General features: G+C 32.8%; 1 protein-coding gene across 1 annotated transcript in view; it reads left to right on the top strand.

The window, feature by feature from the left end:
* Nucleotides 1-13,456, top strand: part of LOC110026624 (putative ubiquitin-conjugating enzyme E2 38) — a 59,824-nt gene that overhangs the window by 2,505 nt on the left and 43,863 nt on the right. The window contains exons 2-5 of the mRNA XM_020727629.1: nt 3-114; nt 7,694-7,807; nt 7,935-8,366; nt 8,443-8,506. Of these exons, the coding sequence (XP_020583288.1) occupies nt 3-114; nt 7,694-7,807; nt 7,935-8,366; nt 8,443-8,506 (722 nt within the window). The remainder of the gene's footprint in view (nt 1-2; nt 115-7,693; nt 7,808-7,934; nt 8,367-8,442; nt 8,507-13,456) is intronic.

The following is a 13,456-nucleotide window of genomic DNA, read 5'->3' as shown; positions in this document are numbered from 1 at the left end:
AGTCTGCTCCTTTTCATCGGCAGCCCTTCATACATTGATCCTGATTTGATGGAATTGCAATCTTCGTCGGCGTCGACCTCCTTGAGTACGAGCCAGAAGCGGAAGCGTAATCAGGTCTATGCTTCTTGACTCGCCGTGCTTCCAATTTGTTAATTGATTTGTTCTCATAATGATTTGCGGTGGATTGAAGGCTCACTCTTTATTGGAAACTAATATTTGATCGGGATCAAGATATTTCGGGCTTTTGGTTATCGTATTAATCTTCTTTTCAGTTGCTTTGCCTTTTTTATGTTTATGATTTTTTGCCCATCTTGGGCCTTAAGGATTATTGAATAATTATATCTGGTGGGTTGTAGGTTGAAGCAGTGTTGGTTTCTGTCGTACCTTGTTAAGTTAGAATTTCTGGCATTATTTTTCCCTATCTTTTGCTTTGTGGATTATTGAATAATTTTATTTGGTGGGTTGTAAATTTAAGCTGTGTTGGCTTCCATAGTAATGTGTTGAGTTTGAATTTGTTGGCATTTACTGATTTGAATACTTTTTTCTTTTGATTTTGAAAAGTTTCATAACTGCAATTTTCTAGCTATTTGGATTAACCTTGAGAAAGAGCAGTGAGTTCGCTTAGGTTTTGATTATAAGAGCTCGGCACCATTTTAGCTCTGTTTGGGAAATAAGGGATTTGATTCTCTACGTACTATGAAGAAGAGCAAACCCATGGATATAGGTTCTAATGACGTTGGAACTCAGGAATTTTTTGACTTGCTAGAGTGGATTGGATGGAAATCTTGCACACTCAATTTACATCCAAATATCTTGGGGGCATCGTTCAGCCATGCTCAAGCCAGCTTTGGTAGATTAGCAGGATAAGGGAGATAGAAACAATCAACTTACATTGGATAACGATAAACTTGGCAAGTCTATCATAGTCAAATAGGACCTCACTAGGTCAACTCACCTATTCTCAAGATGAACTCGTGCAATGCAATGACTTATTTCAAGACTTGACTGCCTAATTAAGGGGCCAATTTTCTTTTTTTAGTAATCAATCTACCAAAAGTTTACTCCCTTGCTGTTAGGAGCTACTCATCAATATCAATGAGTTCATCAGAAAGTCAAGACCCTTACCTGGAGTATTAGCAACTTCACCATAAAAGCAACGTCCCTAGTTGACTACTAGGTGACTGCCATCAGATATCAAGGCAAGAAAATTGTTGACATGTGTTCCCGTGTGTATGTAAGAATCCCATCATGTATTTATATATTTTTTTCGTGAAGTCAAAATTTAACCATTTGTAGTGCTAAAGCCCTATATGCAATGGGCCAAAAGGTAGGATTGGAGGATACAAGAGATCATTTGGGAGTGCATGGAGCTAATGATAATCTCAGACCTTCCTTTTGTTAAATATTTCATTCTTCTTTTTTATCTTCCTCATCTCCTTAGATCCACTTTATGTTCATTTCAATATAAAACTTTGCAAGTCTTATTGGTTTGATTTTTGACATTACTGTAGATTGATTTGGATCCAACATGCAAGTTATTATATCTAAGAGATTTTCGAGGTATTTACCTACATGCCATAAAAAGCCTACTTATTTTTATTTCAATCCCCATTGTTTTATGCATGCATTTATGGCACCTAATCTTCTAAATTGGGCAAGCTTACTACTCCTGTTAACTTCTACCTTCAAAAGTAGCACTCAAAATGATTTTCATTCAAGCTTCCAAGAAAAATGTTAAAAAACTAATCTGTCTTTCCCATTCAATTATTGTTTGGTTGTTGTTGCATGGTTGCTTGATCCTTTTTGATCAGGATAATTCTCTGATTGTTGTTGCATAGTTGTTTATTCCTTTCCAAGAAAACAAACCTCTTCGATTATTTGCAACCTTTAATATGAATAATTTTGTATCGAATGTGAATATTTATGATTTTCGTTGCAATCAAGTGAGCTTTCCACAATTTTTTTTAAATCATTGCATGTAACACAATTATTAAGGCAAAAATTCATAGATTTTTTACATTAAAATAGTAAGTTAATATAAATTATGAAAAATTATATTTACTAAATTTTATATTAAATTATTGCTTTAAATTCATTAAATTATTGATCAAGTAGAATTTTTATATGGGTAGGGGGTAATTTTGACAAGCACAGTAGCCCGCTTCATTGGCCTTGGGTAAAAAAGAAAAAAAAAGTGGTAATTGGTTTGGCTCCCAGTTCTATAAATCTTAATAGTTTCTTGAAATTTTTTAGGTTGTCTTTCTTGAAATATAGTACTGAAGTGTATGATTTATCAGAATTTGTCTAACTTTTCTAATTCCATGTATATCCTAGGTATTTGCTAGAATACTCTTATATAAATTCAACCATTTAGTGTCGGTATGACATGGATCTATTATTTAGGGAGCAGTTTTTTAACTGGTTGGCAGATGTTGAATATTTGGCATAAAATTTCTATGTATATTTATTTGCAAGGTTCTGTAGGTCATAGGAAAAACAACTTAATCAAGCGTTTTGTGATACAACTTTATTTATAATGTGCTCTAGCTTAATCAAATAGCGCACAATGGCTGCATTTGGATCTTATAGGAGTAAGTACAGCAATGCCTGAGCATGCCTTGTTCCTTTTGATGCTGGTGCAATGTATGCTAGATTTACTCAAACTACTTGTTGCTGATAATTTTTTTGGGAAGCGTAAATGATGTCAACCCTTTTGGAGTCCATTGTATTACATGGACATTTCATACTAGAATTTTTTATGCAGGACTTTGGTGCAAATTGATGCAAATAACTAAGAATTTCTTAATATATACCAGGGTGATCTTAATTATAGGAAATTTGTTTTCTGCACACAGGGACACTCTCCAGTTGATATGCATGTGGTGGATAGCATTAAAGATATTGTTTATTCAAGGATCCTATTTTAGGCCAATCTTGGAAATTCGGTTGGAAAATAATACCATTTTAAAAGTCTTGCGATTTTTTGTATAGAATTAAATGTGTTTCTCATTTAATTTTTAATCTTTCCGTTTGTTCAAATAAAAAATTAAAGTTTTGAAATTTATTTATTTTCTTTAGTATTTTGTTCTATTCAGATTTTGAGTATAACTCTACCTTTCGGTATCCTGCAACCCAAACTGATTATAGGTTTTTGTTCTATTCAGATTTTGAGTATAACTCTACCTGATTAGCTTTCGGTATCCTGCAACCCAAACTGTTTGTTAATTAATGTGTTCCTTTATATTCAATGCCACTTTGGATGATGATGAACAAAGACTTTGGTACCCTCTGACTCCGAGATAGAAGAAGGATGGCGTGAATGAGAAATAAGTTAGCAATTAGCATTCTTAAAGCTAATATGTAATCTTACATTTTTTTTTCCCAACAATGATGAGCTTATTATTACTTATCACAGCAAATCCCGTAACTTCAACTACTGATCCTTTGGAAGTTCAGACTGACTTGTTACGTTTTGATGACAACTCATGGTTCCCAATATTGGTTCTGGTGTTGTGAGACATGTTTCTAGTTTTTTTTTCTTTAGTACAGATTGTCTATATTTTTGAACATCCTTTCGTCAATATGAGAACCAATGTTCAATGCTTCTCTTGTCAATACCTATCTGGATTGCCTCAGAGTATGTGGTCTGGCCAAAGGAATCCTCTTATTTTTTCTGTGATACAGGTTGTGTTATTTTTTTGTGCCGTGTCTTCTGATATTTTTTTTCCGTGCCGAGTTTTAAATAACTGCAAGCATGCATTACCAATGGACTATTTGATGGAGATCTTTTCTCTAGGATTTGTTGATTGGTTGTTAAGTTTGTCCTTGTCAACTTTTGGGCCACTGGCAGCTCGAAGTGTGAGCTGTGGCAATTTTGGTCCATTCTGCGGCAAGTGTGATCCATTTTATGACATTTGTTTGAATATTGTTAACACACCTGTTTTCTATTTATCATATTGTGCGGTTTTACCAACATGCATAACTTGCACTCCCGTATTTATCCTATTGTACTATAAGTCCTATATGCGGCTCTATCTGCATCCTATCTATGCTAATTTTACTTCTGTCTTTCATGTAATCTCTTCCATTTTTGTTCCTTTTTGGCAATTCTACTATGCTAGTTTTGATGGTCTCATCCAAGTAATTTTTTTTTAACTTTATCTGCTGCAACGGAACAAGTTTATGGTCTATGTTGGAAGGTTAATAAATAAACTATGCGCGGCGTTTATTTGCTTAACTTTGATTTAGTAAATTTAAGATTTCAGTTTAAATATTATGTGTCAAAGTGGATGTGTGATTCTTTAGAGTAAAGCACAAGTATAATAGCCTACTTTTGGATGATGTTATTTCCTTGTATCGATGTGTGACTTGGATTTTTTATTTTTCTGTGAGCATTTTGCTTTTTATGATTTTTTCTAAATAATTCTTTATTGGCTTGTTGGAATGTTCTATTTTTTTTAAATCGGATACAATTGGAATCCTACTTGTGGTGAAGAAAAATATAATTGTTTGCTAATCTTCTGTGGTTCTAATATCTTTTTGATTTCTTGAGGTTTTTTTTTCATTCATTGTATTATTTGTTTGTAAATATCATGTTCTCAAGTTTGCATTGAAAGAAAACATGTTTTTTACATATTTAGTGGGCTTTGATTTACGAATTCTAAATTGCTTTGCATTATCTATGTTAACTGCTTTATTTTTGTTGTGTTAGAATACTTAAAGTCTATACTGTTCTTCATTAAATTGGTATCAATGCTAATAGTCGCATTATCATGCTAACTTGATGTAGGAAATATTAATTGAGTCAATAAAAAATAAAAATTTGATGCAATTTAAACATGATTAAGTTGTGGTTTTAAACAATCACACCATAACTATTTAGGTTCAAACTTATATTTCTACCTTTGATTGTGGTGGTTGATTTTATAAATTTTTTTGAGTGGATTGATAAATTGAAAGATTCTTTTGAATATTATTTGGTTCTTAAGGTTAAAATTGCTAAGTAAAATTAGCGGGATATGTGTAATTATTTTACTGAAATATTTCGAGCAAAGAAAAATCAATGAGCATTATGTGACATACGCAAAAAGAGCAATATCTGCCATTTGTTGAATATAAAGATCAATTGTACGATTAATTTAAGAGTCACAAACAAAACAATTTTAGCTTGTCTACATATTATGCAAATTTTACACGTCATGTGGTTACACTTGTTTTGTCTCTAGACTCTTTAGTTGTAAGTATTTGTTTCATTAAAGATTCTAAGCATGAGGTTATTGATAAACTAAGATGCAATTCATTGAAACATTATCTGAGGCTTTATTTACATTTTTAAATGCTATAGTATATTACATATTAGGATTATCACACATGATTTATGTTAAAAAAAACCATTTCTCTAAAGCCTACCAAATGCACAGCCCCACAAGATTCATATATGGTTGAATTTGTTTTTAATAAAAGAAATATAGTTCGTGGATATTCTTTTGAAGATATATTAGATGCATAATGCAATTTGCAATTACAGTTTAAAGCTATATCTAATGGTTTTGAATTTGAATTTTCATCTATATTAATATATATTCATGAACTTGGAACTTGAAACTTGAACAATAATTAGCATAGGAGTTTGATAGAAAAAATTGAGCATGAGATTAAGTATAAACCCAAACTCTACGAAAGCTTATATATCTGGATGTAAAATTGAACCAATCATGTTTATTTGCTGTGGATGAAATACATGATCAATCTAAAAAAGTAAAAATATAAGCTTTGATGAATTTTATCCGATGTTATTATTGCATTGATGGATGACTAGACTAATATTGATTTTATTTTTTATTCATGGTTTAGTTTCATAGAATGATAAAAGCCAAGTGCCATCAATATTTTAAAAAATTAGTAATAATGAATGTCTTAAAAGAAATTTGAAATTGAATGCTCCATCCATTTGATCTATATTGAAGGTGCATAATTTATCAAATATCATATTTAAGCAATTTGAGTTTGTCTTTTTTAATGATATTTTCGACCCATATTAGCATATCATAATTGTGTGATTTGTTTGCTCTTAGCATTTTATTACGTGCCCTTTCTCATTATCATGATTTACATGATTAGCTTGATGCACAAAAGGATATTGATAGGGTATTGGCTTTTAATTACGAAACAACTTAGTGATAAAGTAATGTAATGATACTTTTAAATCCTGAAAAGCTTCTTTCATGAACTTCTAAAATTACATGCAAGGAAGGCATGGATATTAATATCTTGCAATGCATAGTGCTTATAAATTAAAATTTCTAAAGGCTCTAATTTTTGGATGTGCCTGATTTGAGCTTATTTAATGAAATTTCTGTCAAATTCGTGGATTCATCTCTCTTTCCATCTCTTTGTTTTGAATTTGCATTCAGCACTCTGCCAAATAATTTTATATAACTAATGCTATTTTGGATGATTTGATTGTATTCACAATTGATGGCGGATTCTAGATTTATCTCGTACATTGATGTGATAGCCTTTTTTTTGATGGTTTATGAAATGCTTTGCATGAAGCTCAGTATTATTATCCTGGTTTGATTGATCAGCACCAAATGTTAAACTTGTGGGAGTTGAATTTGTTCAAGATCGATAGTTTTGATGGGGAGATCTGTCTTTCATAATTAGTTGATGGCTGTTGATGGACCTTGTTATGTTGGACCTTGCTACGCTTGGGTTGCCGGACTATAGTTATGTCCCCTTGGCATTTGTGTGGCTATGTCAATATCTGTTTTCTATTCATCATATTTTGCAGGTCTTATCAACACATAAGTCTTGCCTATTTTGCAGTTTTACCAACACATGAGATTTTCGCTTTCACATTTATCCTCTTCTACTGTCTTTCTTCTTTGTGACTATTAGTAACCCATCAACTGTGTCTTTACAGTTGGCTCGCAGGGATTTTGTATCATTTTTGTTTCATTTGGCGATTTTGCGATTCTACCTACAACAATCTCAGACTTGGATTTTGTTTGCTTATCTGTGTTGTAATTGAGCAACCCTATGGCTTCTTGCAGGGATTCACTTTTTATTCATTTACTTTTATATTTTAGTTTTCAATCTTGTGTGTACAATTTGGATATGTTATTTTTTTGAGTGTGGTATAATTGTGACTATCTCATTAGGTGGAAGTCATTTCATTGTACTGGTTTGACGCATGGATTTTCTTTTTTCTAAAGAAAGTTTTTTTTTTCAATATCTAATTCTTTGAAATAATTTGCTATTGGTTTTTTAGAGTTCTTGATCTTGTTTTAATTTGATGCAATTAAGCTTCTATTTTTTTTTTAAATTTTTTATTGCTCATTGATTATTCTTGGTTCTGAATTCTTTTTTATTTTTTTGAATTTATTTGGTTATGTTGTTATTATTTTATTCCAGTTGTCATGTTTCCTGGCTTGTGCCCATTTAGTTTTCTTACTTTTAGAGGTTTTTGATTTGTGAATCCTAATTTCCTCTTTGTGATACACATTCATTGCATTTTTCTTGTTTCATTTTAATATGTAGACCCTGAATTTTCTAGCATCAATTTTTGTAAGTATTTTTCTATTGTTTATATGTAAGGCTGATCTAAATCAGCTTGGATAAGGTTGACGATGACTGTAATTATTCTGATTTATTGAATTATTTTGCTGAAATGATTCACTACTACATTCAGGTTGTTCCTCGTGATATAATTGAAATAGATGAAGATGATGATCAAGATGGAGTTGTGATAATTGGTGAAAATCTTTTAGAAAACAAAAGCAAACAACCTATAAAGTTTGAGAAGGTTAGTAAAACTCCAGTAATGGTATGTCGACTCTTGAATAATCCTGGGATTATTTTGGAAATTAATCTTATACACACACACACCGTTTTTCTGCACTTGCCGTTTCTGATTTTTTCACTTTTCATAGGATGTTTTCCCCTTTGTTTATGAGAGTTCTTATACAAAGCTCAAATCTGAAAGTGTTGCTCCCTCAGACAAGCAAAAGGGTTTTGTTTTAGATCCTCTGGATTTCAGTTTTACTGATGAATATGATTATACTGAATATGAGGATGATTATGATGATGAAGATGACTATGACCTTGGTGTATCTGAGAGTGATAATAACCTTACTTTGGCTGCTCAATTTGATGAACTGGACCTGCCACCTGGAGTGGAGGCGACTGTCCCTTGGCTGCAGAGTGATGCATCTAAAATGCTGACAGTCAAGCCAAACTTAATTATTGAGGATGAGATTGATTTGAAGTTCAAAGCATTTAAACAATTTGATACTGTTAGAGATAATTCAGATCATTACTTTAACAGACCTGAGCTCCTTAAGATAACTCCTTCAGTAAAAAAGGTATACATGAAATCCTTATAAGTGTGTTTTATCCGTTATCTGTTTAATTCATTTTAGTTCTTATTGACAATTACAGCCAGGAAAGGATTGGGCTAAGAGGATTCAACACGAGTGGAAGGTTCTTGAGAAAGATTTACCTGGTGAGTTTGGAAGATTAATGTCTTTTGGCAATTATAGTTTCATGACCATATGAGTCTGATGTTTTAATTCATTTGAAATTCTATGCTTGAGTAATTTATAGCAACTTGGGCATCATGCACTGTTGCTTGACCCTTTAAATCAATTAACTTAATGTTTTATGGGAAGCAATTTTTATGGCTGTTAAACTAATTGTTTTTCTATAATTGATCTTTTTGCTACATTACTAAATATCATCACTTACTATGGTGATGTTCATGAGAAATTTTGTGATCATTTGAAATGCAATTAACGTGCATTGATTCTTAGTTGTTTTCAAATTCATTTCATTGACTCTCTGTTTACTGTTAACTCACTATAGTTCCTCAATTGGGTGCCATCTTTGCTTGTCGTTTCTGATACTGCACTGTTATGTTGATAAATTTCCAACTCTATTATGCTGCCTTATGTTTTCGACTATTTATTACCACAGTCTCGCTATCTTAGCCACAGCGTTGTTTCTTAAACTCTCGAGTTTTGCTTCTGTTCACTGCCTTGAGAATATAACCCATTTTCTTGATTCAATAATGTAATCATTTGAGCACATGGAGGCTGGATTCATTTGAGCATGTGCCGATAAAGTCATCTAACATAAGGTGTTGAACTGTTCAAATGGAGGACGGTGGCCATTATATTGTATGGTGTCTATTTGGACTTGTTGAAACTACCTAGATAAGTAGGTGACTATCAGCCATTGCATGGTGATCAGGCTAATAATGGCTAAATTCTGAAGGTGTTAAAACTGGCGTTTATGTAGTCTCTTGGTAAATCTGCCTGTGATATGTAACTTTGCCAATGAGCAAGTTGGCGACATTCTTTATTGTTAGAGATGTTTTTTAATGTCACAACTTTTGTGGTTTGTTATGTTGCACATCATGTGGATCAAATAAATTTTGTTAGTAGTCCAACTGTGAGAGCTAAGGCTAAAGTTAAAAAATATCAAAGAATAGTTCCAACAACAAGAACTCAACAAAGACTTATATTAGGATTCCATAATTTAGACTCTATTTAATGTAACTATCTTTTTTAATTTTTACAATTTAATCTTTCACTTAGGCACGTGTGGTCAGCCTTGACATGAAGGAAGCATTAAAAATTTATTGAGCGCAACTCCTTTATTAAGAGCACTTAATTGTTTTTCATATTTATCTCGTTTTGGGTAGCCGTCGGAGGCACCGATTTTGTGCCGGAAGTGTCGTAATTGTTTTGCAAGCTTTAAGCTTTTAAAAGGGTTTTAAATGTGAGTTTGGCGAAGGGTAAGTTAAGTTGGAGCTGATAAGAAGAAGATTAGCTGGTTTTAAAAGGGTGATTGATGCTGAAAAGCTCATTTGAAGTATGTTTTGGCAAGTAAAGTCTTTTTTTGGGTTAATTCATGCTGTGAGCACATTTTATGAAATCCCACTTTGTCTATGAGCTTCAGGTTGTCTATACGAGGTGGCGTGCTCGAGACGAGTTTGTGGGCACTCATCATATGGTTGTTCCATCAAGTCAGATAAAAATAATTTTCTATAGGTTGGTTTCTATTTTGACACAGAGGCATATATAACTTCCTACATTTTGTAAATGGATACTTGTAATGAAATGTATGAATGCACATTTACTTTTCTTACAATATGTAATGACTTGATCAGACAATGCTGCATATGAATATGCATATGATATGAAATTTTTGTAGGTATTCATTTGTTATGTCTCATGCCTATGCCTATGGTACATGTAATGCCTGATAAATGTTTGATGCTGGAGTGATGATTTAAATTTGACAAGGAATGTTAAAAGGATTGATTATTACATGATTGTTTGCAAGTACATTATGTAAGGATGTAGTATTCTCGACTCTTGATATTTATACGATGACGAAACTCTGAGAAACATTAGAATTAGACGGTTACAGAATGTTAGGGAATCGTGGGTTTCAGGAGGGGCTTTTGATAACTATTATGTTGGGAGAAATCCAATCTTTATCGATAGTTTATATGACTTTTGAGGCAGAGTTACGACCCATGATGAAAAAAACATAGAACTAGTTAAACCCTATATATTAAATAAGTGACACTATTATGATATGATCTTTATAAAATAAATAAACATGCTTTTATATACTTATGATTTTATGCTTACGGTTTGCATGTTGCACTACCGTTAATTTTTTTATACTACATGTACCTGCTCTCTTTTCATGTTTTTTATTATGTTAGCATGTTATAATTGTATGTAGATATATATAGTTTTATTCGAGGATGCACGTATCTTTTTCATGTATAAAGTCTTATGTTAGCCCTGATTATTTCTTTGAGCTCGTTGTCGCTCATTCTTCATTGTTGCCTTCCAGGTAGAGGCAACGAACACTTAGACGAGTAGTTAGGTGTGTCTTTGTATAGCTTTTTCACGATTATTTTGGGAGCTTTGTACATATTTTTTATGTATATATTTATTTATTGGATTTAGCAGCTCTGTATATCTATATTTTGATGATATGATTTCCATGCTTCCATATATAAGAATAAATTTTGACATGCAATGCATCGTGTATGTGTGGTGATCCGATTAAATTAATTCATCATCTTCTAGGTTCTGATTATAAAAGTCAGGACAAGTGCTGATAAGAGTTAGTCTGACCATATTGTCAGCCTTTGTTTTATCTCAGCTGACCCCTAAAAACGGGGGGCAGTTGGGGTGTGACAAAAAGCAGTATGAGAGCATGATTATTGGATGAAAAGAACGATGAAAGTGTGCTGGATTTAGAGAAAGTAAGAATGAGATAAAATATGAATTGATTTATATAGAGTTATAAGTTGTGAATCTGTAGTGGGTAACCCTTATGACTTAAGATGACATGTGCACGATAAAATTATTATATGATAAATTGCTTGTGAATAATATCTTGTGCCAATACAGATAAACATGTCTGGAGAAGAAACAAAAAATATTGAATGCCAATCTTTTGGGCGTTGTGTAGAGCAGAAGGTTAGATCTGAAACTATTTTGGGCAGAAATGAAAATCAAAATAAGAAAAATGCAGATTCCAGAACAACTGAGTTACATAGCGTTGTACAACTGATATCACAAGTGATTGATAAAATAACTGCTATCGAAAGATCCTCCACCAGTACAGATCCCATATCTGAAATGGGGCGAAACTTAAAGATATTTTAGTCCATTAAGCTACTTGCATTCAAGGGTGTCAGGCCATTGCTGAAGATTACCTCCTTAAGATCGGAAAAGTTCTAGACGGTATGATTTGTCCGAAAAATAGAAAAGTGTTACCAGCTAAATTTATGTTAGAAGGCATGGTGGCAAGCACAACATTGAGAGAAATTTCAGCTGACACCTCATCTACAAATTCAGTGGGAAGAATTTGTTAAAGTCTTCAAAGATTGGTTTATTCCGACCTTAACCAGATTAGCATTGCAAGATAAATTCAATCTAACTCAAGGGTTCTAGACAATTATGCAATATGAGATAGAATTCACTTATCTTTCCAGATATGCACCTCATTATGTTAACACCCAGGAGGAAAAGTGTCACAAATTTCTGCACGGTCTCAGAAATTAGTTGAGATTGACATAACTTCATTTGAAATCAATGATTTATTCGTTTTTGTTGAAAGGGCAAAAAGAATTAAAAATGAGCCGAACTTTTCCAGTCAGCAGTGACAACCTCAGACAAGCAAGCGCAAGGATATTGACAAAAGAGAGCACTTCCAAAGAAAGAAGGTAAGTTCAAGCAGCCTCATATAGAAAAACTAGTTTGTGACAAGTGTGGAAACAAACACTTTGGGCAGTGTTTGATTAGTTCAGGAAAATGTTACAAATGTGGACAACCAAAACACATTCAAATGAATTGCCCGCTGGAAAAGAAGAAAAGCAGCAGACCATGCAATCCAAGGACAAAAACGGTTCAAAAAATTTATGGAGGACAGTCAACCTAGTAGAACTCAGTTTTTGAGAAAGCCTTCAGTGCAAACAAAGGGTGAAACTTCAGAATGCAGAACAAAGCAATTAGTAAAAGCTCGAGTTTTTGCTATACGCCTCAAGAAGCCCAAAAATCTGAAAATGTGGTTACAAGTACGCTCCTAATTCAAGACCAGTCTGACACTATTCTATTCGATTCAGGTGCAACACATTCTTTTATCTCTGATGAGTTTATCGCCAGATTACATGTTGATATTATATATTTATCTCCTGCACTTTATGGTACTGTGCCCTCGGGAAGTGGATTTTATGCCAATAAAAATGTGTAATGCATGTTCATGTTTATGATAAGTTGCCATCATAGTTGATTATCTTACTAATTCAGACATTTGATTTCATTTTGGGGTAAATTGGTTGGTAAATCATTTTACTACATTTGAATACTAGAAAAGATTGGTAAAACTAAAATTACTTGGTGAAAAATCATTTTATTTATTATGTGATCAAAATGCACAATCTTCCCTGATCAGTTCAGTGAAAGTTGGGAAATATTTGCGAGGTGGTAAACTGGTATTTTTGGCAAAATTAGCAGACCTGAATAAATATGTGCTGAAATTAAAAAACATCCTTTTGATTTCATAATTTTATGATGTATTTTCAAGTATTGTCAGCGCTACCTCCAGAACGAGAAATTGAATTTGGTATTGATGCACAACTGGGAACGTTTGTAATATTTAAATCTTCTTACCGGATGGCTTCGAAGGAATTACAAGAATTGAAATGTCAGTTGTAAGAACTAATAGATAAGGGTTTTATCAGACCAAGTAATTCTCTGTGGAGTGCTCCAGTATTGTTCGTCAAGAAGAAGGATGGATCCATGCAGTTATGTATTGATTACAAAGAATTTAACAAGGTGATAATCAAGAAAAAATATCCTTTGCTCGAGATTGATGATTTATTTGATTGATTAGAGGGTGCCAACTTTATTTTTTTGAATTG

Source organism: Phalaenopsis equestris, unplaced genomic scaffold, assembly GCF_001263595.1.
Source record: "Phalaenopsis equestris unplaced genomic scaffold, ASM126359v1 Scaffold000387, whole genome shotgun sequence".
In the NCBI taxonomy this organism is placed as follows: Eukaryota; Viridiplantae; Streptophyta; class Magnoliopsida; order Asparagales; family Orchidaceae; genus Phalaenopsis; species Phalaenopsis equestris.
This window is presented reverse-complemented; position numbering and strand designations above follow the sequence as displayed.